General features: G+C 41.8%; 1 protein-coding gene across 2 annotated transcripts in view; it reads left to right on the plus strand.

Moving 5' to 3' along the window:
- FBXW4 (F-box and WD repeat domain containing 4) overlaps positions 1-27,174 on the plus strand; it is an 81,809-nt gene that overhangs the window by 47,774 nt on the left and 6,861 nt on the right. For both annotated transcript variants that reach the window (XM_063132540.1, XM_063132539.1), the window contains one exon: positions 13,401-13,466. In XM_063132540.1, coding sequence (XP_062988610.1) covers positions 13,401-13,466 — 66 coding nt within the window. The remainder of the gene's footprint in view (positions 1-13,400; positions 13,467-27,174) is intronic.

Here is a 27,174-nt window from a genome sequence, read left to right on the forward strand (position 1 = left end):
TTCAGGGGCTGTATTTAGTGTGAACAAAGCCCCCCTGCAGCGTGAGTCCAGCCCCAAGTGTGAAGCTACAGGTAGAAGCTTAAAATAAAGGGGGTAATTACCAATGTCTCCAGGTGAAAGCCCCACTAAACTTCAATAGCCCAATATAGATTTGCAGGGGGGAGGGGAGGGGAGAATCCCCCTCCCCAAATAAACGATTCCCACCAGGCAATTAAGGGAAAATAATTCCACTCAGTGAAGGGGGTAGTGAGCTGCTGCTTAGAAATTGTGGCTTTTTTCTTGCCCTTGTTTGTCACTGGGTGGGGAAACAAAGTGCCTTCATTGAGGAGGGAGGGATGATTCCCACATATATACCCCAACCTCCCTGCTTTGTTAAGTGGCTTGAATGTACCTAGTGGGGAGCAGGAGAGGGAGAGAACAAATAAGTCAGAAAAAGGAATCGCTGGAGCTTTACACCTGAGCAAGCTTTGAAAAATGTGACAATGCCATTCACAGTCTCTTGTAAGGTGTGTGTGTGGGCATAGGGACCCATCTGAGCAGTGGAACAGGAATTGTGTTCTTTGTCCACAAAACTTTTGAACCTTAGAACCCACATTCCCCTCTACTGTCTGTAGCTGCTGGAGCCACTGTGTATGTGGGTGGAAGAGAAAGATTTTCTGTGATACGAAGCCCTACCTAAAGACCAGCAGGTGGCATATTGGGAACAGCAATAGTTTGGAACATAATTAAAGAACTCAACTTTTCCATGAGCGATGTTAGGAGATACTGACTAGACTATCAATATTTAGTTCATTTAGAAAAATGCTTTCTGTATTTATTACATTTCTGTCCAATAGCTGAAGCTAATAGTCATTTTTGGTCCACCATTGGTCTCCCTTTCAAAGTCTAGTCTTTAGAACATTTGCTTTCTGATTTATTCTGCATTATATGCAAACAAATGTGGGTATATACCAACTACTGTTTCCTCAACTAAGCATAACTGTATTCTTATTGCAACAACTTTGCCATTTTTAGTGCCTGTATTTGGACATTTCACTAAACCCTACTTTAGTGCAATGTGAACAACTTCAGGCTCATGCATCCCTCCCCTTTCCTTTTCCGGCAAGGCCACAAGAAGGTGATTGAAACCATATGCTTATGTTATAAACTAAACTACAGTTTGTCATTTCATCCAAACTGGGACAAATGTTTGTTAGCTTAAACCATGGTTTTTCTGTACATGCCAAGATAAAACTTTTCTGATCCTAGTTTGTTTGAAAAATCATAGTTTAACCACAGTTCCCAGATTGGTTGAAACAACAAAGTACGGTTAGTTTAAAATAGAAATGGTTGTTTTCAAACTCCTTGTGACCACACTTGAGGAGGAGAGGGGGGAGAGGGGGAAACAAGATCTTCCATGTAATGCTAAACTGTTGTTTGGATCCAGAGCAGGTCAATGTCTGAACCGAAGCCTGCCCATAAATCATGGTTTGTTTGAGGCTGACAAACCAGGTTGAAGTTGGTTTGGAACCATTACTTGTTCTAACTGTGGTTTGCTGTTATGCCTGATTTCACAGACCATTGACAAATCACAGTTAGGGCCACTGCTTTGCCTCAGTGGGCTGCTGCACTGTGGAAATAGGGCCCCAAGAAGTATTTTGCATAGATACTTAATCTCAGGGTTATCGTGACGTTGTGTGGACACATGTGGGAAAAGAGCCCAGTACACTTACTCCTGCAAACTCAAGGTTAAATGTGGGAGTACTGTGTAATATAATGTGATTTATTAGTATCTGTTTTGGCAGTTGAAATATGTTTTTCCAGCCACAGTCTATGATTCCTTTATCTATTATTTTTGAAGTCATAACTTCAGGCATTTTCCCAGCAAAAGCTAGGACAACATTTATGGGATGTACGTAAGCAACAAAGTGTATATGCCCAATTTGCCCTGGTTTTCTGCTCCATTTGTGTCATTTCACTGCTTAGCATTCAAACCTGGTCTCAAATGGAATGTTTGAGCCTTTGAGACACAGAGTAAAAGCCTAGTCTCAAGATAGTTCTCTCATCCACACATTCACTGGAAATTTGTTTTAAATATTTTCCTTTAGCCAGCAGTAGGTTGTATTCACTTGCACAACAACCATCTACAGTTTCTTAATAGCTTATGACTAAGTAAAAGGTCTGTAACTGAGATGGCTCTAGGAATGTGGTGATATAAAATGACAGTATTTATACAAGCTCCCCCAGTAGCCCCTGTCAAGATTTAAGCTTAGGTAGTACAGAAACAGTAAAACAACCACCTAAAAAGACACTGGGTTGTTTCAGCTGAAACACCAAATTACGTAGGGATGTATAGATTTTGTTAAAACCGTTCTGTCTGAATTTCACAGATTGTCAGCTGTCTTCTGTCCTCACTGACATAATCAGTTCTACTTGTCTTAATTTGCACATGCACAAATGTGAATTACTGCTAATGCACACTAACTAATGTGCATTTGTGCAAATGTGTATTAGCGCTAATGCACACTTCCGCTAATGTACATTAATGCTGGCGCAAATTAGTGCAAATCCCTCCCAAAAGTGAAAGCTGGTCTGCCTATCCACAGAATATCTGTGACACAGAAAAAGCTGGTCTATTACAGAATTCACAGGTCAGATTCAAAATAATCCAAACTCATTTGAATCTCTTGCAGCTTTTTCCAAGGTCCCTAAGTTTGCTGCTATGTGAATGATCCTTGTGCCTGCACCTGCCTTTGTCTCCTTGTGTGCTCCTAATTTAGCAGCAAATGAAATTTCGCTATCACGTCTGAAATGGGCAAATCAGGATTTTAAACCCTGTTGAAACTATGGCTTGCCACCGTAGTTTGTGTACTATGTTTGCTGATAAATCAAAATAGGTGGCCCAGGGAAGGGTGTGGGGGAAGAAAATTGGCAGGAATAAGGGAAGGAAGGAGCACAGAAGTACACTGCTTCTTTATATAGTGCCAAACCATGGTTTGGGTGGTATTATGGCTGAAATCACTTTCTGTCCAGCCCAACCTGACTGACATAATGACCCTGTTCAGATGACAAACTAAGCACGGTGGTGAAGTATTTTGAACTAAACATTATGGCTTAGTATGTCATGTGAACCATGACTTAGCCTGTTGTGTGAATCATTCCTAACCGTGGTGGCTACATAACCATGTTTTAAGCATGCTCACTAACCATTTGCTGCAAAAGGTTTTGCAGCCTAACTATGGCTTGCAATGTTGTCTGAACAAGCCCAATATAAGCAGCTGGATGTCTTGGGCTTTGTGAAGCCATCCTAAATTATCTAGCCCCATGGTTGTGCTGCAAGAACTATTTTGGAGTTATCAGTAGCAATGACAGATACATTTGTAACTAATTGTCTGGGTATGTTACTAATGTCATACTTGTTCAAGACATATGCACTGTGGGACACCCCCCCCCCCTCCATTGCAGCAAGATTACCTTGTTGGGTGGAGCCTGGTGTCTTTATTTGGAACTGTTCAGATGCAATCAAGCAGGAAACAGTATAATAGCCAAAGAGACATGGCAAAGGGACAATAAGTATCTGAGATGTAGTTGCTTCTTTCTGCTATTCAAAGTAGGACAGAGCTTTACCTCTTACATTTTAGTAGACTTTTTGGGTGGAGTGGGAAGAGATACATTTAGTACTGAGGATTGCTTTGAAAATATTTCAGTGATGCCATATGACCCATCTCTGCCTGACTCAACAAACATGGAAAATATATCAATTTAGAACTAGTTGGATTTTTAACCTTTCGTGTTAAGGATTGGGTTCTGCCTTTGGATTTCAAACCCAATTACAATAATGCTTACCATAATTTTGAGGATAAGGTCCTCAAAAATGGAAGCTGAGATATTTATAAATCTCACAAAAAATTATAAACTGCCTAACAACAACAACAACAGACATGATAGCACTCTTCAAATACTTGAAAGGTTGTCACACAGAGAAGGGCCAGGATCTCTTCTTGATCATCCCAGAGTGCAGGACACAGAATAACGGGCTCAAGTTACAGGAAGCCAGATTCTGGCTGGACATCAAGAAAAACTTCCTGACTGTTAGAGCAGTACGGCACTAGAGGCATTCAAGAGGCAGCTGGACAACCATCTGTCAGGTATGCTTTAGGGTGGATTCCTGCACTGAGCGGGGGGTTGGACTCGATGGCCTCTTAGGCCCCTTCCAACTCTACTATTCTATGAACAACAGCAACAAAAACCAACAACACTGCCTTGGAGAAGATCATACAGTGTTTACCTTTGATCTTAAAGGAATAGCCAGGTAATGCTGTATGCTGAATAAATTGTGAATAGATTTTCTGAAACTGGTGAAATAGTTGGCTCTAATCTGTTTAATATAAAGGTAGTCATATATTTCATATTTTTGAAGTCCTGCACGAGACTGAAGAAAGTGTTCTGATTTCCTAGAAATCAGGCATTTGCTTTACTGGGATTCCTCCCTTCTCCCCAGCACACATTTGAAGGTTTGGTATGAGACAAAATCCCATGTATAGAAGCAGTGTATGTGTATCATAGGCTGAAGATGAGGATTTTGAGCAGTACTCTAGGCTTGAAACAATGAAGCAACTGGAGCCTGGGCTTCAACTGAACCTTCAATGAGAGGCATTTCTGTTCTACCCCTGAGTTCAGAATTATGGCTTTCCCCACATCCGCAATGCTTTTCTTAGTGTGAAATGCGTACACTCACTTCCCAGGGGCCAATTTTCCAACCAGGTTGGGAAACAGAACACACATGAATTATTGGTATCTTTCCATGCCTCTGTTGTTAGTGTTACCTACCTTTTTTTTTCTGGGGTGTGTGGGAAAATACTGTAAATCCTGGAAACACACTCTATCTCCTTGCCCGAGATTTCTTCTCTCTTTATATGAAATGTCTCCATCACAGCACCTGGAGGGACCAGGCGAAGTTCTTCTGTAGCTCCACTGTGTACAATTTATGGCGCATGCTTGAAGAGCAATTGAATCTCAGGCTGGCTATGAAAATAGCACCATAGCAGCTCATAGACCTGTATATGTAAAGACTTTTAGAGAGCAGTGGCTAATAAGCTCATTGCTCATAATTCTACTAATGTGCCGCCACATTTTGGTAATAAATTAACATAAAAATCCTTGGCAGGTAAATTTAAACAGCTCCATTGGGCTTCACCAGACAGTAGTGTGAACTTTCGCTTGGGATTTGGAGGCCACCAACAAAGCCGGGAAGAGGCAGTGTTTCAGAGAAGGAAAGAACTATGGGCACTAGAATAGCTGTTGGGTTGATGGGTGTTGGCAGGATAAAAGAAGAAAAGTTTTGGAGCAGCAGTGAACTTAACTGAGATTGAGGGCTACAGGCAGAGTTAAAAGAATATGGAAGCAGGACTGGGATAGCACTAAGAATTAATACTTTTGTTACATTTGTAACAAAAAACCTTCTCGGAAATTTAAACTGGCATTTTAGACTTGCAGCAATGCGCACCACTGTCATGTACTCGTTTGGCAACTCCCAAATTGGATGATTGTAAACATGCTCTGTGTCAGACTGCCCTTGGAGATAGCTCAGAAACCTCAGATGGTACAGAACACAGCAATGTAGCTATTACCTAGTACTGGTTGCTTGGACCATATTACACTGCTGTTAAGAGGTGCTTATATTGATCTTTATTATAGTCCCAAATGGTCTGGGTCCAGCTATTTTAGAGAGTAGCTTCTCCCTGCACATCAAGATCATCAGGCATCGTCTTTGTCAGATATCAGGTTGGTATCTAGCAGGAGAAGATTTATCATGGTGGTAGTACCCTTTGGAATATTCTTTCCTACAAAGTCCAGATGTGATGTATAGAAGCTTTTGCAGGCAGAATGCATTGGCATCAAATGCTCTATATTCTGAAAGAGTGTAATAGGTATAGAATCAATACCTAGATGTTGTTGGGGTTTTCAAAAAAAGTTATATCCATTCAGATGATAAAGGGTTTTTTTAATGGGAAAGAGCAGTTTAGAGAGGAAAGGGTTGGGCTCGCCACACTTTAAGGCCTGCTAATCAAAACAAAGGACTCTTCCAGTTGTGTTTAATTCAGGGGTTGGGAGTCTTATTTCAACATTTCCAACTGCCTTAATCCAGTGTGTGGGGTGCTTTAGTACATGCTAGTGACATCATTTCCTGGCGAGAACCAGTATGGACTACATAACTCTGCACTCACTCTAAGGGAATATCCTGGAGAAAAATAGATTACCATTTCTTGGGCTACCTCTTATGTTACTAGCTCTGGCCTATAGGAAACTGCTGTTTTAGTGAGCCATGACTCACTAATAGGATGCTGCCTTTTATCAGGTTAGATTATTTGTCCAACAAATCCAGCATTGTTTATTCCAATTGACAATGGCTCTTCAGGGACTCAGGCAAAAGGACTTTAAGAACATAAGAATATAGGAAGAGCCAAGCTGGGTCAGACCAAGGGTCCATCTAGTTCCGCACTCTGTTCACACAGTGGCCAACCAGCTGTTGACTAGCAACCCACAAACAGGACACGGGTCTTTCACATCGCTTGCTACCAGATCCTTATAATTGGAGATGTCTGGGATTGAGCCTGGGACCTTCTGTATGCAAATCATGTGCGCTATCACTATGCTATGGCTCCACTTTACATGCAAGATAGAGGCCAGTTCAAAGCTGATATTGCAGCACAAAGAGCACTTCCCCATACAGTTTTTCCCATTTTAAAAGCTTCTTGCTCCATACTCTGTTCCAAACATGTGCAGGGGCTGCATATCCATACTGCATCAGTTGGGGCCAAAGATTGCTATTCTGCAAATGCCATATGTGTGATGCTGTCACACACATATGTGTGTGACAGCATCAAGTATTTCAGAGTCTGGCTGTGGAAAGAAAATCAAATGAAAATTGCTAGGGAGAATCAATGGGTGGGGAAACATTAAACACCCCCTTCCTTCTGCAGGCTAATTATTCTCTGCAAGCACTCCCCTTGCATTAACATTATATGGGTTGGAAATACTTTGATTCCCTCCTAACATCTAGCTTCAGTCTTGAGTTTGATTTCCAATGGAATCTTATTTAGGTCAGGACTACACATACAACAGAACAAGGTGGTGGAGACCTGAGATGATGATTGTCTGGAAACTGGATTGGGATTACACTTCAGTCTGGAAACTGGATTGGTATTACCTTTCTGAATATGTTTTACTAAAACAATCACACCCCAAACTCATTGCATTTAGGAAACTAGCCCAGCCGGGTGTGGATTGGACTACAGCAGCAGGTCTCCCTAACATGCTTTTTTTTTACCTGAGTTGTGTGTGTTTTAAACAAGGGGCAGCATTCCAAAAATTGTATCCTGAATGTACAGCTTGTCCATTCTTCCTCTACTTCATTCTGCTGCATGTGTAGGCCATGTCTTATTTTCGTAGGGTCCCAAGTGGGTGTTGCTTGTTATAGCCAGCTAAATATATGGCGGTGTAGTCTTACTTTTGTGTTGTATTCTGATCCTTCAGAGCATATCTGTCAGGTTCTCTTGTTGCCTTTTATTCTTTTTTCCCATTCATGCTCCTGCATGAGTACATGAGGGCTGGGACTGGTCAATTAAAACTAAGCTGCCGATAGTTTCATGCGTCCCATGTCTTGGGTGATGTTCCCAGGAGAGAAGAGCATTCTCTCACTATCCAATCAATTCTGGGTATGTGTGCAGAGTTGGAAAGGCTTCATGATGTAGGCACTGCTTGAGACCATCCGCTGTGCCGTGCCCATGTCTCTCCTACTCTTTGCAATGCTGCTACTGTTGGGGCCCTCCTCCCATCGCTCTCTAGCAGGGGGGACGCTGTGAGTTTGTGTGACCTTAGCACTAAATTCAGACTGCAGGAGTTACCTTCTATAATGATGTCAACTGATTAGGTTAGCGGGGCTGGTGGCAGCCACGATAAGACGTGACATGTTCTAATGATTCGCTTTAGCAGGGGCACAGGAGCAGTGAGGAGGAAGAGGCAGGGAAGGCGGGGGGCCCACAGGTGCCGACAAAGACTTTGACCTTTGCTGCTATAATATCAGTGTTTCACAGGCCAGGCGGTTCGGTAACCCACTTCCAGACCATCAAAAATTGATTTAATTGCAATTTCCCCCCCAATTTGGAGCACTGGAGCTTGACTAATTGGAGTAATAGAGAGTAATAAGGCTCTGATTAAAAAAAAGCTTTCCTCTGCCTCCTTTTGTATCCTGTGTCATTGCCTGTCAGAGGTCAGGGAGCCTGCATATTCTATTAGGCCGAGTTGCCTTCATTTGGACAAATTAGTTTACCCAACAGTAATTAAAATGCCAATGTGGGTCGGGAAGCGCTGAATGCAATTGATGGGCACGTTGGTGAAGGATTTGACAGCTTTGGTGGCCGCCCTTGCCAGAGCGTGTCGGTGCGGACTCAAAGGCTGCACAAGTTTGGGCCTATGTGGCTAGCGTAGCTCTATGGTTGAAAGCGGCTCAGGCAAAGTGTCCTTCTCTTTGGTATCCTCTCTCCTTGTTTCTTTATGACACTTGGGTTCATTCCTCCCCCACGTCCAGACTCTTTGTCCCAGCAAGACGGCCCTCAGCCCCCTCTGCCATACCCTCCATTTCCCAGCTGCAAGGCTCTTGCTAAGTAATAGCTTCTTTGTTTCTTGGTTCGATGATTCTTCATATAGAATAAATTCAACATGGGATAATAACATTAAGTTTAAAGGGTGTGGGGTATGGGACTGAGATTGAAGCATTCATGCATGTGCCAGTTTCTGGGATCCAGAAGTTAAAGACCAGTGTAGGGCTTAGACTCTTAAGTCTTAGAGGAAACTACTGGTTCATAGAGTAAATTTGGATAAAACGGAAATAACTTAAAAGAAAAGAGTTAATTGGGTAATTCTGGGGATATGTATGCAAGCGACAGAATAACACAATTAGCCCTAATTGTGAAACAAGTGACGAATTTGAAATGGTTTAAGTATTCGAAATCAAGAGTGATCCCTGCTGTACACATGTTTTAAAGTGAGTGCTTTAGTTTAAATTCATTTAGGTCAATGTTGGGTAAATCTTAAATCTGGTCATGCTTCCAGCGTGTGTGGTGTGGGTGTGGGTGGCTTTGCTTGATATGGCTTTTGCACACTGAACCAGGTGGCTATTGTTTTCATGCTACTGCAAATCTCCCTAAATATGGTTCCGTGGCAGTATGCAGTACAGACTGGTTCAGCATATGGCTTCAGGAGTTGCCATGGTCTGAGGGTTCATTTGCATCAGTGTTTAAGATGTTTTAGTTGCAATCTTGATCTTTATTACACTTTATGGCAAATGATGAACAACATTTTTCCTTCTCCTATTGGCATGACTTATATTATTGTAACTCCAGAGCTATACATAACCTGCCATCCCAATTCTACATCAGGGAAATTCAAATACTGTGCTCAGAATGGAGTATGAAAGTTCAGTTTTTCATATATTTTCTTTGCATGATTCTCCTTAAAGCATTCAAAGGGTTTGGAATTGTTCTGGAGGAGGATAGTGGAAGGCTCAAGGGAGACTGATGGCCAGCAGAGACAAGGAGTAGTATTAGTATCCATAAGAGAGTAATACAATCAGAGCACTTCCTCCCATGACCTTTGGAAGACTTTTCCAGCCAGTCTTCAGCATATACCTACACTTTTCTTGCCAGTTGTTAGGATTAGAAATATCTCTATACTTTAAAAAGAGATCTGAGATTAAATTTCTGTGACTTCTGTGTTAGATATCAGATTCTGCAAGAATATGTATTATGCAGGTGTGCAGATTATGCCCAGCCCTGTCTGTTTTCACATGATTAACATGTCTTTATAAACTGTTCAGTTAGCATTGCTTCTTCCCATTCCCCATTTTTTAAATTATTGCCATGCTATTCAACACTTCATATACATTATTGTGTTCCTGTCCATAAAACGGTCCTGTAATGAGGACTAGTATTATTATTATCCCCAGATAGGGAGCTGAGGCTGAGAAAAATATGGATAACAGTATGGAAAACAGTGAGAATACCTACATTCTATTTCTTTTCTTCCCCATTTTTCCTCCTCCTCCTCCTCCTCTTTTTTTTTTTGAAGCAAATCTGTTGCATATGTTTTATTGTGAGGGCTTATTGCTTGCAATCATACATGCTAGTGATTGGCTTGCATGTGGCCATCTATTGAGTTAGTAGCGGAGGTGGGGCTGAATACAGATAATTTCATATGAAAGTGATTTCAGCTAGTAGTGAAATTTTTACAGTAGAAGAGTTATTTGCTCTGCGTGGCGAGGACATTCGGTGGGATGAGACATTCATTCATGTTCACATTGCCACTCTTCACATAAGAAGAACTGTCTGTGTAAAAGAATCCGTCTAAACACTAGAATATCTATAACTGTTATTTCATTTGGAGAAAGTGCCAGTGTAGCAGTCATCAAGGCAATCATAGAGGCAGTAGCATCTGGACATCAAATTCTGCCCTGCATAATATTGTAATTCTTTTTTCCACTGTTGCTTTGTCCTGCAAGTTCCTTCCACAAGGATGTTTTTTACTCCTACATTACAAAAAGGTCCCTAGTGTTGGGGGGAGCACAGGGCTTTTCCTTCTCAGGAATGATGTTTCAGAAATTTGAAACTATAAATATCCCCTTTATGCTCCGGAACAATAGCAACAAAGTCATAGTTCAGAACTGAAATGACTTCACTCTCTTCGTCCTCAGCATTCGAAATATTCTAATTATGAGAACTACAGCCCTTCTTCTGGAGTAGGATGGCAGGGTGAATTGGTGGGTCAGGATCTGTGTAGCTGGAGGGAAGTGGCGTTAAGCTAAGGAGCAATTTGGAAGCCGACTGCCGAGAAATTTTTAATCCCTACCACAGACTGGTTTGAAGGCTGTACCGGCAGAGTGGCAGGGATTAGTGCTGGTGGTCTCCACCCACCTCTCCTTTCCTATTGACATACCTTGATGCTAATTTAGACCTGTGCAGCCTCTGGAGGGTTGTTGCATACCTTCTTCTCAAAGATCTGTGTGACTGTATAGAGCAAGGAAGAGAGAGAGAGAGAATCTTAAAAACCCAATTGCCCACTTCAGTGATTTCCAAGCTGCTATTATGTTTCTAACCACGGTAATTGGCTTTACCATTTATTAATGGCTTATGGTAAAGAGAAAAAAGAGACAAAACCCAGCACCTACCTTTGTAGTTCTGGGCTCCATTGACTGCAAGACTACTTGCTGACTTGGGGTCAATTGATGTGCCGCTCTATACTTAAGAGCTTGTCGGTGTTTGACATCTCATCCTTGATAGCCCATGAGGTGTGGAGTGGATTCTTATAGGCAGCTTGGGCCTCCAGTTTGTTTGGTCAAGAGAGCATGTTGCCAACTGACAACACAAAAAGCAATTTCTTTGTTGTGGCCTTTAAACTGGCACCACTGAATGTGAAGAACTTGTGTTAAAAATGCTTCTCTTGAGCTCTCCTAAAGGAACTCTGGCACTAGAGGAGAAGGGGTTAGTCCAGCCTTTCCCAAACTTATGTCCTCCAGATGTGTTGGGCTACATTTTCCATCATGCCCAGTCAGCATGGCCGTTGTTCATGCCGCCCCAGGTTGATGGGAGTTGTAACCAGGGATGAAAGAGAAATTAGTTTGGTTCACATTTTAATATGAATTGATCTAATTATCACCAAAGTAATAAGCACACCAGAATGCAAGTTTTCACACTTATCTGAATTTTGTGATAAGAACATAAGAGCAATGCTGGATCAGACCAAGGGTCCGTATACCCCAGTATTCTGTTCAAACAGTAGCCAACCAGCTGTGAACAGGAAGCCCACAAGCAGAATATGGTGGAACAGGACCTTCTCACCCATGTTCCTCAGCAACTAGGGTACATAGGCATACTGCCTCTGATACTGGATATAGCCATCAGGACTAGTAGCCATTGGACATAAGGAAAAACTTCCTGACTGTTAGAGCACTACGACAATGGAATCAGTTGCCTGGTGAGGTTGTGGGTTCTCTCACACTAGAGGCCTTCAAGAGGCAGCTGGACAACCATCTGTCAGGTATGCTTTAGGGTGGATTCCTGCATTGAGCAGGTGGTTGGACTCGATGGCCTTGTAGGCCCCTTCCAACTCTGCTATTGTATGATTCTATGATTCTGTGATAGCCTTATCCTCCATGAATTTGTCCAATCCCCTTCTAAAGCCATCCAAATTAGTTGCCATTGCTATATATTATGGAAGTGAATTCCATACTCTAATTATGCCCTGTGTGAAGAGGTCCTTCATTTTATCTGTCCTGAATCTCCCACCAATCAGGTTGATGGGATGACCCTGAGTTCTAATATGAGAGGGGGAGAAAAATGTCTCCCCATCCACTTGTCCACACCATGCATAATTTTGTACACCTCTATCATGTCTTCCTTTATTCATCTTTTTTCTGAGTTAAACAATCCCAGATGATGTAATCTTTCCTCATAGAGAAATTGTTCCAGCATCTTGATCCTTTTAGTTGCACTTTTCTGCACTCCCCCCCCCCCCCAACTCTACAATATCCTTTTTCAGGTGCAGTGACTAGAACTATTCATAGTATTCTAAGTTTGGGCGCACCATAGATTTTTATAAGGGGAGTATGATCTTGGCAGTTTTATTCTCAATTACTTTTCTAATAATGCCTAACCTGAAGTTTGCCTTTTACACAGCAGACTTTCCTCACTCATAGTTGTGTATGGGTGTTTTAGAGGATGCCATGATCTTTCAGTTTCACTTCTGCTTTTTAAGAGCACTTTTACTGGTTTTTGAATTGGGGAAAATGCTATTTTTTAAAAAAAAAAACTCCCAAAACTCCCCACTAGGGTAATTGCATTATTCCTCTATACCACAGTGCCATCTAGAGGTTGGAAAGGTAGGAAAGGAAAAGCTCTTTGTGTGGAGCCCCCTGCCCTGGCTTCGGGTGACCTATCAGAGGTTGCCATCTCCCTGGAAACACCCCCAGCTTGACGCCTAAGTGAGGTCACATGGTGAAAGGACTGTGGTGACCTCACTTCAAGGGAAAAAGTCAGGGTAAATCCCCAACTTTTAAAATCCAGAGCTTTGGGGCTGTGAGTTGGTGGCTGCGTTGTATAGCTTTCACAGCACCATCGCGCAGCCACCACAGGGCAAATAAGCCATATAGACAGTCCCCTAATCTTAATTCTGTACCTGAAATAGAAGTAGATACCACAGCCTCGTCTGCAAAAGCTCCTAGATATATGTGTGTGTGATTTGGTTTTGGTTTTGCTTCTGTTGTTTTACTATGTATACATTTGTAGTTCATCTGCTTGTGGTCATACAACTATTTACTAGTGATACAAGAAAGACGGCTAATGATTGTTTTCTTCCTTGATTGACAGTTCATTTGTGACGGGAACAGCATGCTGTGGACATACTTCACCTTTGAGAATCTGGGACTTGGGGAGGTAAGATTCTCCTACATTGGTGGTTGTGGTGAATAGAAGAATTTGCCTGTGAAATGAATGCCTGTGGAAACCCTGTAAACTGACTGTAGTTGCAAGTTAATGTTTATCAATAATAAAGAAGTAGATGAGATGTCAAGCATCTAATTCAGTGCTATGCATTGAACTCCAGACTTAAATCCTAAATTAGAGATGTTTATGCAATTTGTTCCTAACACACACATCAACCAGTGAATACATTTCCACATCTTGCCAACTATTCTCTGTAGTTAGGGCATGTTCCCTAAATGTTTAGTCAAATCTGTCTTCCGACAACTTAAACATATTTCCTCATCTGCTTTAGTGGCAAGGAAGATGAATTTACCTTACTTTTGTCTACTCTGTTGCAAGAAGGAAAATACAATCTAATTCTGGATTTATAATCTTGGTAACTACGTATTTATACTTCGATATCTATGAGAACCCCTGTACACCATCAGTCACAGCAATAATACTCCATTGTAATATAAATGATGGCAAACTAAATGGCTGAAAAGGCCTAGCAAATATAAAGGCTTTCACCTGGTACTGAAAAGAAAAGAAAGATGGCCTCAGGTGAACCTCCTTGGGGAGAGAATTCCAAAGATGGCACTGTCTCTAGTCACCAGCCATCTTACTTTAGATTTGGGGGGACTTGGAGCTTCAGGGCCTCAAAGGCTAATCTTAATGTCCAGGCAGGTCCATCTTAGTACTCTGGTCTCAAGCAATTTAGGTTGACTAGCACTTATTCCTGGCATTGCTCGAGTCCCTGAATAACATTAATCCGGTTCCCTCCGCTTGTTACTGATGCTGCTCCTCGACACTCTCTCAAGGGGTAGCATCGCCAAGGAGTGGAAGGAAGTGGCTCTCAGTGGATGTGGGCAGCTCCAGGCAAGGCATGCTGGGATGTGTAGTTGTTTCAGAGATCTTGGGCAATCGCCCACGTGGCTGTAGGCGATCCACGAGGTCTCTGAAACCCCCTCACCTCCCAGCATGCCTTCGGCGGTCTGCAATTGCCCCTGTCCTCTGAGAAGAGCTTTCTTGACAGTTGCTGGGAGTTGTAGGCATGCTGGGAGTTGTTGGCATCAGTGTAGGATTTGTTTAAATTAGATTTTTGGATTTTTGGGGTACATTGTACAGGAATGCCTATCAGTGTCCCAAATTTCAAGTTTGAAGCTCATCTAGAAGTAGATAACATTTCTGGACATACAAACCCACACACATGCGTTCAGCTCTATCTATCTATCTATCTATCTATCTATCTATCTATCTATCTATCTATCTATCTATCTGCACTTTGAATTGTACTTGGAACCTGACTGGAAGACTGTATAGCTCTTTAAAAACTGATATTCCATCTGCCCAGTACCAGTTAATAAGAGCATTGCTGTATTTTGCACTAACTGTAGTTTCTGAACAATACTTAAAGACAGACCCATGTACAATGCATTGCAGTAGTCTAAATGAGATGTTAGTAGAGCATGGATAAGTGTGGCCATGCTCTCTGACCAGGAGGGTTTGCAGCTGGTACTCCAGCCTAGCTAGTAAAAGATACCTCATTCCACAGAGATCACTTAGGCTTACAAAGATAGGGTAGAAAAAATAATTGAACCATAAGTCACAGTTGCCATTTCTCCCCCGCCTCTCCCTCCCCACCACATCCCACTTATTTGGGCATCAAAGAGATGGGTCAGGCCCTTGACTTAACTCACTTGTAACCAGTGAGTGAAGACTGAAAGGGCTATGCTTCATTTATAAGGTTGCTGCCCAGTGATGCCATCTTTCCCATTTTATAAAATCATTCCACAGTTAGGGCACAATTGATTTATATGGTTTATTTCTCTGAGAGGGAATATATGGGAGATTTTATGAGACCCTTCCCTTGAATCGAAATTCAGATGTATATAATTTTGAAGAGACCTGAGGTTCTTCTCTCCAAATTCTGTCTATGAGTTAGTGTGCAGTCACTTAAATATCTCCAGTTAATAGTATCCTATCCATCAGTCTTTCTTTGGTATTTCTGAGAGGAGACTTGTATAGCTGCAAACCTTTTGTTGTTGTTGAAGAACTGTAATATCCCTCCTGTCATATTTCCCTAGCCATTGCAATATTGTCTCCTGGTGTCTGTTCTGCTGTCCTGTTTAACCAGTGGGTTGTTATGTTCTCTGTTCTATCCCTGCCAAATTACTAAACCGTTAGTATAATTTCATTAGCCAATGGTCCTTTCCTTAATCATTACTATTGAATCTACATCCAACACTTTATAATTCACATTTAAATGTAATGTCTCTACCATATATTGTAGCTTATTGTGTTTAGTTATTGGGCAGTTTAAAATGTAAAAATAAATAAATAAAATGTTTTGTGGCTTTCTTATTCTCTCAAATATGTGATTTAAATAACAACAACAACAACAACGATATTCTTACCTGCCTCTCCCTTTGAATCGAGGTGGGAAAGAACATTAGTCCAACAACACAATGTAAATCAAATACATAAAATTAATTAAAAAAGCATATAAAACCAATACAACATCAAAATAACAATCAACACATCTTAAAAATTCTTGGTTTAAAATTCATCTCGGTAGGCCTACCAGAAAAGGCTAGTCTTTAAAGCTGTCTTAAATTCAGAGAGATAGTTAAGTTGAAACTTCTGGCAAGCCATTCTACAGTCTGGGGGCAACAGAAGAAAATGTCCTCTGGGTAACAGTTGTCAGCCTAGTTTTGGCTGACTGAAGTAAGTTCTCCCCAGGGGACCTGAGTGTGTGGGGTGAATTGTATGGGAGAAGGTGATCCTGCAGGTAACTTGGCCCCAAATCATGTAGGGATTTAAAGGTAACGACCAACAATTTGTATTTCACCCAGAAACTAATTGGTAGCCAGTGGAGTGATTTTAATGTTGCGGTAATATGCTCACCCCTAGATGTACCGGTGACCAACCTGGCTGCCATATTTTGAACTAGTTGAAGTTTCCAAACTAGGTACAATGGTAGCCGTACGTACAATGCATTGCAGAAGTTGAGCCTTGAGGTTACCAGTGCTTGCACTACTGTCTTTAGGTCTTTCAACTCTAGGAAAGGGTGCAGTTGCCTTATAGCTGAAGTGAATAGCAGGCACTCCTGGCTGTCGCATCTGTCTGTGCTGTCATTTGGAGTGACAGATCCAGGAGCACCCCCAAGCTGCAAATGCAGTCTTTCAGGGGGAGTGTAGTCCCATCCAGAACTGGCTGACACTCCTCCAAACCCAGGGCAGGGCCCTTGACAGCAATCATCTCCATCTTGTTTGGATTCAGCTTCAGTTTGTTTTTCCTCATCCAGCCCATTACCGCCTCCAAGCATTCATTCAGAGGAGGCACATTATCCTCAGCTGATGCTGTTATCGAAGGCATAGAGAAATATATTTTGGTGTCATTGGCATACTGATAGCACCTTGCCCCATGCCTCCGGATGATCTCTCCCAGCAGTTTCATGTAGATGTTAAACAGCATTGGGGATAGGATGGCACCTTGTGGTACGACGTACAACAGCTCCTTTTTTGAGGAGCAACTATCCCCAAGCATCACCATCTGGAACCTACCTGAGAGGTAGGACCAGAACCATTGGGGCACAGTGCCCCCGATTCCCAAACCCCTCAGGTGTTCCAGAAGGGAGACCATGGTTGATGGTATTGAAAGCCACTGAGAGGTCGAAAAGCACCAGCAGGGTCACACTCTCCCTGTCAATACTCATGCGGAGATCATCCACTAAGGCGACCATAGCTGTCTCAGCTCCATATCCTGCTCTGAAGCTGGTTTGAAATGTGTGTTCAGTCATGAAAACTCAGTTGGACATTGGCCAAGGTGCTATCTTCTTCCCTCATTCCATCATCTGTAAAGTGGTGACCTACATTGTGAGGTTTCACAACTTTTACATTTCCTTTAGTCTTCCAAGACTGATGTTGAATGTAATGTGGATTATGTGTAATGCGGTTCCTGCATTTAGACTAAAGGAAGGATGATTTTCAGCTTGGTTTCCCCTCCCACCCTCACCCTCCTTATCCATGAACTTGTCCTGGGTTACCTCAAATAGAAGCAACCCTTAGAAACAAGTGGGGAGTGGCTCTGTCACCTTTTCTGCCTTTCCCAAGGAAGCCTCCACAGATAATAAAGCTATGTAGAAAATAGGATTAAGGTAATGAACGGGCAGGATGGAGTTTGATCTTTCAATAAGGCAAAAGCCTGACTGACAGGCAGAGCTAAAGCTTGGAATCATCCAGCCAATGAGATGCTACCTACAGTGGCTGATGAGTGTCACGGATTCCTCCCTTTTCACTCGTTGCAGTGGAATGTAGTGTGCCACTGAGCTGCCCCTGTCAGGCCTCACACGTGGGGAGGAGCGGAAGTTACACCATTTGAGTGCCTCACATAATACATGTTAATTGGAAGAGCATAGTTGATGGGGCACCTTCACATAAGAAGTGGTGGTTGGTGTATATTGGGTGGTTACAGAGGGCAAGGATCAGATGTGTGTCTCTCCGTCTCTCTCCACCATTCCCAGATGGTATCTTTATTTTTTCATTGTTACTTGCATTGCTTTCTCCAGCTAACAGTTATTTTGTGTGTGTTTTGTGTTCTCTTCTGAGCCCACCTGTATAGCTGCAATACCGTCCACCAAAGAGTCAGTGCATGAATAGTTTCAAGCATTCACCCCCTACAGACTTCAATTCACTTACTCTAGAATATGATAGACTGGGTAACACAACAACTGGTAATGCATTCCCAGGGTGCATAATGGTTGCCTTATTTTGGAATATTTAAATAGAAATGCATTGTGTGTGGCCTGGCTTAGAGACTTGACTATTCTCTGTATAGCATTCCTATTCCTGGCTGCTGTGCCACCTCATTGCTGGTTCTCTCTTCTTCCTCACTCTCCAAAAGGCCCTGTTCTTCACCACAAGTCCTATCCTTCAATTCCCAAACACTCCCTTTCTTCCTCCTATATTGCTCAGGCTTTGTAACTTTCTTCCTCATTTGTCCTTAGTCCCTGTTGCGACATGCATTCCACTCTTGTTGACAAGCTCCTTGTACCTACTTTTTTTCTATTTTGGCAGCTTCAGGTAGATAAACATATAACCCTGTTGCAAAAGCAACTTTAACCAGATGGTTTACTCTGTTCTGCACTCCGATCTCTCTCTTTTACCCTCACTGGTTTGCTGAAGCCATCGAACAGAACACCCTTGGGTGATTGATCATTGTGATCCAGTTGGAAGCCTTGGTAGAGAACCAAGGACTGTGATCAGAGAAGCAGGCAAATTCCAGGCAGCTTTGTGCTGACCCATATTTTTTTTGTGGCGCCTTCTTATTTTCTCTCTTCCTCCTATGGTCAAATGCCGGCTTTACAATAGCCAAATAGATTCTGGTACCTTACTAATTATGTGCTATCTAAGCCCATTTGCTGCTCATCTTTGAGCTGAACTGTGGTGGTCCTTAATGTGCTCTTTTCCCAGAGAGATGTTGGGGTCCCTCTCCTGCTGATCATTGGTTTAAGGAATTGAACATGCTACAAAATTGCACCAAAAGTGTAGCTTCTGTTTGTGGCTTTACTTGGTTGGTGGTGGGATGACTTTTGCTTTTCTCTGACCCTGTGTTTCTAACACTTTGGATGTGTGAAAAGCTATGCTATGCTGTTTGGACACCAAACACCAAGGAGTCTTAAGGGAGGTTGGATGGCTCCCACCCTCGGGAGGATGGGAAACAGATGCTACTCAGGGGAGTTGCTATTTAGCTTCCTGTCCACTTCTGGGGAAAAGTTGCAATGGTAGCCCATTGGGCTTAGTGCTTAGCCCCATATTTCATCTCCTTGCTCTGCAACTGACATCCATCTAAGACCTTTGCCATTATAACTTATCTGTTCAAAAGAAATGCAGAACAGGGAAGTAGCCCAGAAGAAAAATAGTAGATATGTTCTGATAGCAGTTCATGCTATTTACATATAGTCTAAAAAGAAAAGCCCGGAGGAGGGAAATAATAAGTATTAGGTGCACAAAATGTCTTCTGGAGGAAAACAGGCTAAAAAATTAGTACTTTTCAACTTAGAAAAAATGTAGCTAAAGGGGGAATCTGGAAAGAGGCTTGCATGATGATGATCAACTAATAAAATGAACTTGGAAACAAGCATGTTCATGTATTTTTTAAAGCTGTTGGACAGACTTTGGCTACTAGCTCTAGTATTACTTAAAACAGTAAATAATTGTGTTTACACTATTCACAGTTGGTTCATGGATCTTGTTGCAAGCCATGTAATAATGCCTAACAACATGTTGGGAAGCTCAAAACAATAGTCAGACAAATTTATTAATGGTAGGAATTACGGCAACACATCCTTCTGCAAGATGGCTTTAAAGAGAGGCTGCAGATGAACAAATGAAGGATGTGGCTTGTGTGTATGCACTTGCATCCATGTGCTTTTTTCTTCTCCTTTAAAGTGCTCTGTGGTGATAGAACTGGCTACTACTGAATACTGGCCTGGATGGACCATTTGTGTGATCCAGTGAGGCTTTTCTTATGTTCTAGTGTGCACCTTGATCCGTAATTCAACAGAGGCCTTGTGAAGACAAGTCATATTTAGGTATATTATCATAAATTAGCTCTATTTAGCTAAACAGTCATTTTTCTTCTAAACCATCTTTTTCTTAAAAGTACTTGTGACAGCTTTTTTTTTAAAAAAGAACCCTCTAATTTTTCCTCTTTAGTTCTCGATCTTTATAACTCTTTGAAATTGGCTTCATGCCATCTCTGACACCAAACTGACACCTTTGCCGTTCCCCAGTTCTTATCCCTTTATAGCAACAGATGTTGAAATTTTGTATCCCTTTTATCTGCCCCTCTTTAACCTCTTCCTGTAATTAGGTTCCCCTTGTTAGCAGTACAAAGTGGGCTGGTCCGCTACCTACCCTGCCTTTTGAGCCATTGTGTCTGAGCACATGTGGTTTTGGGATGTTTGGGAAAATCCCTTCCCCCTTAGGTAATAGCGGTGGGTGGAGGGACAGAGATTGTGACCTTCTTTTTTTGTTCTTCATTTATCTTTGCCAAAGGAGGAAGAAAAAGGGAGGAGAGCCAAGAAGAACGTGTGAAGGAGAAGCCACAGACCTTCACATCTCATGCAGTTGGGTTTCCTGTTCCTTTGCTCTTTGGTGTCTTTCCCCCCCCTCCTTCATGTGTTCAGGGCAGGTCCATTTTGATATCTTCAGGGAGCTGGTATACTACACAGCCAGTTAAAAGGGGTGTGATCTCATGCACGTGCAACGCAGTGAAATGCATATACATATACGTTTGGCTTTAAGAAAGCTACAATATAAATTTTAGAGTGGCTTTTCATATGCATTTTACACCTTAGAGCTAAGAAAAGCACAAGACAGAAAACAGAAAACACTGATGTATTAAATACATGTGCAAAGCTGCCTTGGAGTTGGCTTCGCGTGTTACAGAAGCATTGGCAAAGGCTATACAAGTGACTCCCGTGTTCACTTGTAAATATATGAAGGTTAAACATGTGCATCTGCCCTGAGGAGAGATCTATAAGTTCCACATGAATTTGGAATGTGTGCATATGTCTTTAGTGGGAGATATACAAGTGCACTGTCTGTATGCTACATCAAAAGCACGAAGAAATGATGCATGAGTTGCATCTTCTTTTGCTTGCCACATGTTGTAAAATGCAAAGCTGCTATTAGGCAAACCTACAGTGTGGGCTGTATAAGAGATTGTAACATATATAAGCAGAAGCCAGCCCAGTTGCTGGTTTCTGTCTCTGCCTCCCACCACTACCACCAAATAGAGTTGGGGCATTGCATTTTCTCATAATGAGGTGGAAGCCATGACTCTTCAGACATTTCTTATTACTATTTTTTTTATTGTTACATGTCTTTTTACCATTTTGTTTATTGTTCTTGATTTCTGCTCAGATAATGTCCAGTATTTGTGAAGCTAAGAGTTGTAAGACAAATGAGAGAGAAATAATAATTTGTATTGCTTTTCTGTATTTTACATCTAATAAAGAAAGGCATATGCAAAGAAGAGCATTCTAAGGTGGATTTCTATATAAATGTAGTAACGTTTCATATTTGCATAATTATTGTAATGAGCAGCATGTTGATGATGTAGGCATGGACAACTATTTCTGTTTGTTTGTTTATTACATTTCTGTACCACCTAATATCCGAAGTTCTCTGTCATTGACACTTGCTGGTGCAAATGCAGCCCTTTCAGGGCTTGTGTAAGAACCTGCAAAAGTTTAAGGGCAGTTCTTATGTAACAAATTGCACACATGAGATGATTAAGTATTTTGTAGACTAAGTATATATGAACTTACCTGTATGTTAATCTGTGAGCTGAAGCTATATTCTCTTCTGAAACAATCTTTGGAAGTCATGCTGGTAGAGGATGGCTTGGGAGTAGAGGGGATTAGCCTGCCTGTGATCAATAGTCTCTCTGTGACCTGTCTGACCAGGTAAAGGGCCTTGGGGTACTCTTGGACTCAGCACTGTTTCTTCAGAAGCAGGTTAGAGTTGTTGCCAGAAGTGCCTTCTTTCATCTTCAGCTAATGAGCGCGTGCACACACACACACACCCTCGACAGACCAGCCCTTGCTATGGTGATCCATGCCACTGTAATTTCCAGGTTTGACATCTGCAATGCATTCTACATGTAGCTTCCCCGGAATATGACTTGGAAGCTTCAACTAGCATAGAATGGTGCTGCATGCCTATTGTCTGGCGTTGGAAGGCATGCACTTATTCAACTTGTTCTGAGTCAGTTGCATTGGTTGCTAATTAGCTTCCGGGCCCAATTTTACAGTGTTGGGTTTAACCTCTAAAACTTTGCATGGCCTTCGGTCTTCATATTTCAAGCACCCTGTGAGGCTCTTTGCCAGTCAAGGTTGTCATCAGGAGTTGTTGTCTGTGCCAACTTTGTGGCAAGTTCACACAGCAACTGCTCCGGAGAGGGCTTTTATGGTGGGACCTCCTCCCAAAGTTGTGGGACCTCCTCCAGAAGAGGGGAGAAAAACTACCCTTTTGCTGCCCTTTGAAAGAATTTGCAAGAACTTCCTTTTCCCGACCCCTTTGGACTGAAGTCCTGTTTCTATGGCTGGTCAGATTTGTTTTATATTTGATATTTGTTCTTAGTGCTGGCTTTGTTTTAAAGGTATCTGTTTTATTGTGTTTGATGTAAAATACTTTGAACCTTTGGTAAAGCAAAATAAAATGCTTGAATAAATATACAATAAATTAATAAGCATTTCCTACACTGATACTGTTTGTAGAGTCCTTTGCAAGAAAATTGCACGATCCTATTCACAGCTTCTCTTGCCTGCTCACCCCTATTTTGCACTGGCATCATGATGATTTTAGATTATAAAGCATCAGGCTGAGACTGTTTTGACTGACTTGTTCAGTACAGGACCTGTACCTATCTTTTATAGCACCTAGCTGCTGTAGGTAGATGATACAATCTTGACTATTTCAACAAGAATAGTATATAGATTGCTCATAGCAGTACCACCTGCATGGAGAACCCTTTCAAAAAGGACAGTTATTCATTTTAAAATACACAATTTTAATTTGTAAATAAAGTAATCAGCTAGTTATACTGACTGATCCATTACTTTCAGCCCTAGTTAGAAGGAATATGCTCGTACAACACTTCTGCAACACCTGTAACAAAAACCTCCAGTATGTGAGGGTGGAAGCCCTCTGGCTCTGGTCAATTTTATGCTCATGAATCATAAGACCATTTTATTTCCCCCTAGGTGGCAAGGGAATCAGCAGAAGTTATAAAGAATAAGTGTACCTACATGTGGGATGGGGACACACACACACACAGAGAACTCCCTCTCCGTCAGTTTGGACTGGCTCATTTAAACAGATGGCTTTGTTTTGATTTGGAATCTCTATTTTTCTTTTTCTTTCTGTCTGTCTGTCTGTCTGCCTTTCTTTTTCCTTTCTTTCTTTCTTTCTTTTTTTTGTCTGCTGGCCGAAGGAGACCTCCAAAGTGCTGTCTGTTCAAAAAGAAGCTATACAGTGGCTTATTCCCACACAACTCCCTGCCGGTTCTCCTTACTGCCCCCCCACCCCAATTTGAGAGAATTTCCCCCACCTTTGAGACATTCTTTACATTCTTTGCAGAGAAAGGGGGTTAAACGTCTGAATTTGGGGGTCACCATGTTATACAAATTGCAATCTAATCGTTTTTACAAGAACACACGTGTGCTAAGAAAAAGAACCCTGAACAAGAAAGACAAGGAGACAGACAGCTTGCTTTGTCCTTTCTTCCCCCGAATGTTTCGTGCCATTGTCATATTGCCGTGTCTCTCTCCCCTCTTTGCCTCTGGGAAGGAGAGAGTTGGTTTGATAGTTAAATTGGCCCGTAAAGCAGAAGGGCTTGGTGCCATTTCTGTTTGTTTTCCCAAATAAAAGCCCCAGAGGGGTCTCTTTTGCACCGTTGTGGCTTTATTTGAGGAAACTGGCTTTTTCCCATAGCTAGCGTGTCAGTTTATACTCTGAACTTAACCTTACGACAACCCGGACAACAAAAACTTCCAGAGTCCCAGAGCCAGGAAAGGTAAAGAAATTGTATCTCTTTATTGGACCCTTTAAAGTGTGTGTGGGCTAATTCAGAGTCACCAGAAGAAAAGAGGGCAAAGCTTTCTCCATTCCCGCCACCGCCACTATCATTGCCACCCCTGCTGAAGCTAAGGGCATGCTTGGCTCCAGATGGCACAGGGAGCATTGTAAGGAAGGTGCTGTCCAGAGTTAACTTTCTTTTTTTAAGCCTGTCACAGGAAGCCAGTTATTGTTGCACCCCAGGGTGCTTTTCACTCTCGTTCATTTGTAAATGGTCCAGGAATCCGCATTGATTCTTTATTAATAAACTCTTGGCTGTGAGTTTATTAAAGCAGTCGACTGCTTGCTCATTGTGATTTGCTTCTTGCCAATATATGTTGCATTCCTGCGATATTTATTAGCAGTCTGTAAACCAAAGCAACAGAGTGACTCCCCACCCCCCAGCATAGGCATTTGTCAATACAGAGACATATCTTTAAATCTAAGAGTGGGCACAGTGGATAACATCCAACATAAGTTCTAGTAAGAGTAGACTCAAGTTAACTAGGACTAACTTAAGTTACATTGAGTTCAGTGGATCTACTCGAAGTAGGACTTATGTTGGATTTTACCCAGTGTGGATGTAGTTGCAATTCTGTATGGCTCACAGGCTTTTTATTAGTATCCTGAGAATTCTAGCTTCATTTTTATTTAACAGTGTCTGGCAACATTATATTTGGGTTCTAAACTGTCCTTTGAATTTAATGCTGGTTACAATTATGCAGTAGGTAAATTGGCACAGGTACTGAATTTCTATATCGGTGCTGGAACAGTATATGTCCTAGTTCCTGTTCAGTAGACTATTAGCAGTTGGTTGAAAAAAAGTGTTTGGCAGTCGAAAGCCTAATCTAGATAGTTCCTGCTCCTTTTAAGTACACATGTGATTTTTCTTCTTATTGAGTGAGTAGGAATCATAAATAAGGAATAAGTGCTAAGCTTCAGCTCCAAAGTTAAGCCTGTGTTAGAAATATTTTGTCTCCAGTGTAGCTGATTGCATATGGGTGAGATACACATGGTTAAGATCATGTGATCATGTGATCTTAACCATGTATATCATCCATATACAATCAGTTAATATTTTCATATGCATGCACATGATAAAATAGAGGCATGTGTGATCTTATCACAGTATTAACTTAAGTCAGTGGAGTTTATAGCCAAGCACCTTCTCCTTATGAGGCTTGAACGAAGGAGAATGGCAGGCAAATGGGTGTAGTTCTGGTTTGTATGAGCAAGAGAGGTTAGAAAAATCCTTTAACATTTTTAAACCCTGTTTACTTTTATCAGAATTCTTATCCTTGGATGTTCATATCGTAATCAGTTTCATATTTCATTTGATTAACGTGAAGGTGATGAGCAAGAAAATAATGAAGCAATATATAGTTACTTCTTGGTGTGCACAGAAGCTCTGGCTGCCTTAGCAGTCAAAAGGAGAGGAAGGAAAAAAATACAGGTCAAGTAAACCTTCTCCCTAGAGGAAGGGAGAAGGTGGTTGCCTCCAAAATATCAGCAAAATTTTATGAATTAAAAAAAATCGGCTTGTCACTTCTGTCTCTAGGTCATGCTGAATATTTGGTGTGTGGGGAAACAGTAACCCCATTGCTGTTTTGGCCAGCCCAGCTGATCATCCTCTGCTGTGGCCTCGCAGGTACAGCAGAATTAAATGCATGTGAGTCCATTCTAGATGATCTACTGCAATAGGCTTTTGCCTATGAAAATTCATGCCTGTGTTTGTCAGGCGTTAAAGTCCACAGGACTCATTGTGGCCTCTGGCTTGAGCCCACCGTTGGTAGTAAAGTGCACGTTGAAGATTGGGCTTAGAAAAGTATCCCACTCAGCTTCCAGGTCATATTAGTTTTGGCATTTTAGTTTTGGCTGTGCCACTGATTTTCCAGTATGGGTAGTGAGATTTGTGGCTTGAACGCTGTTTCAGGAAGCTTGAACAGCTTGAATGCTGTTTCAGGCAAAGTAGGAGAACTGCCGACAAAGTAAATTCTGTCCCTTGTCCCCATTAGTATTCAGCACTATTGAGCAGACAGCTCTCAATCTAGTTAGACATGGACTATGCCACTTAGAAGGGGCTTGGGTAGTAGCAAGAGATACAGGAGTCTCTTTCCCACTGAAGTGGGACATTGTTGGTTGGAGTCCAAATGGCTTTTTGTAATGTTACAAACAGAGAAGGCTTTCAATAATGAGTGTACAGTGGTTTGAACCCCAGACTCTTCCTTTTCATATAGACCTATCTAAGTGACATTTAACCAAATTAGACTGAATTGGGACTAAGTGCTGAATGATCTGTGGATTTGAAAGGAGAGCTGAATGGGAAAGGGATGGTGGTGGAACGAGTGAATTGCTTGAACCAGGGCAGATGTTGTTGCTGGCTGCTTACTTGTGGAAATAACTGTTCACATGAATGGACTACTCACACAAGTAGTGAAACGAGTAACTGCTCACACAAGGAGTTACTTTTGTGGGTAAATCAGCTGCAGTAGTGTCTGCATTGGCTCCTGCACCCAGGCTTTGCATTGGACTCAGAATGCCTTAACTTAATAACTTGAAAGTCCAATGGCCACACTTCCAGAAATAAAAGTCTTAAAGAGGAGATGCCTCATCATTTGTCTGCCAGTGATACTAGAGGAAGAAAGCAAAGAAACATTTTCTCTGTTTCATCCCATCCCACACAATCCAGGGCAAGGGTGACTTCCCCAGTTCTCCTCCAATTCTTATTCTCCTACAACTGTTGATTGCCTCTTCCTTGGTAGACATCATTTTGTGGTTGCAACTTGGATCCTGAATTCCATCTGTGCTCTAGGTAGGACTGGGACATGCCGTTGTGCCACATTGTGACTGTGTTATCACTTCTTTTATCTGTATCTATTGGTATAGGGACCTACAAAACTTTTCAGAGTTCCCCATGCACCTGACGAAATGGGCTACAGCCTATGAAAGTGTATGACACATGACACAATACATTTGTTACAGCAGAGGCCTTTGTGTTTGCTGCAGTATAATATGGCTACCTTCTTTGAAATAATTTTTCTACGTGAATGAGA

This window comes from Elgaria multicarinata, chromosome 8, assembly GCF_023053635.1.
Source record: "Elgaria multicarinata webbii isolate HBS135686 ecotype San Diego chromosome 8, rElgMul1.1.pri, whole genome shotgun sequence".
NCBI classification, from domain to species: Eukaryota; Metazoa; Chordata; class Lepidosauria; order Squamata; family Anguidae; genus Elgaria; species Elgaria multicarinata.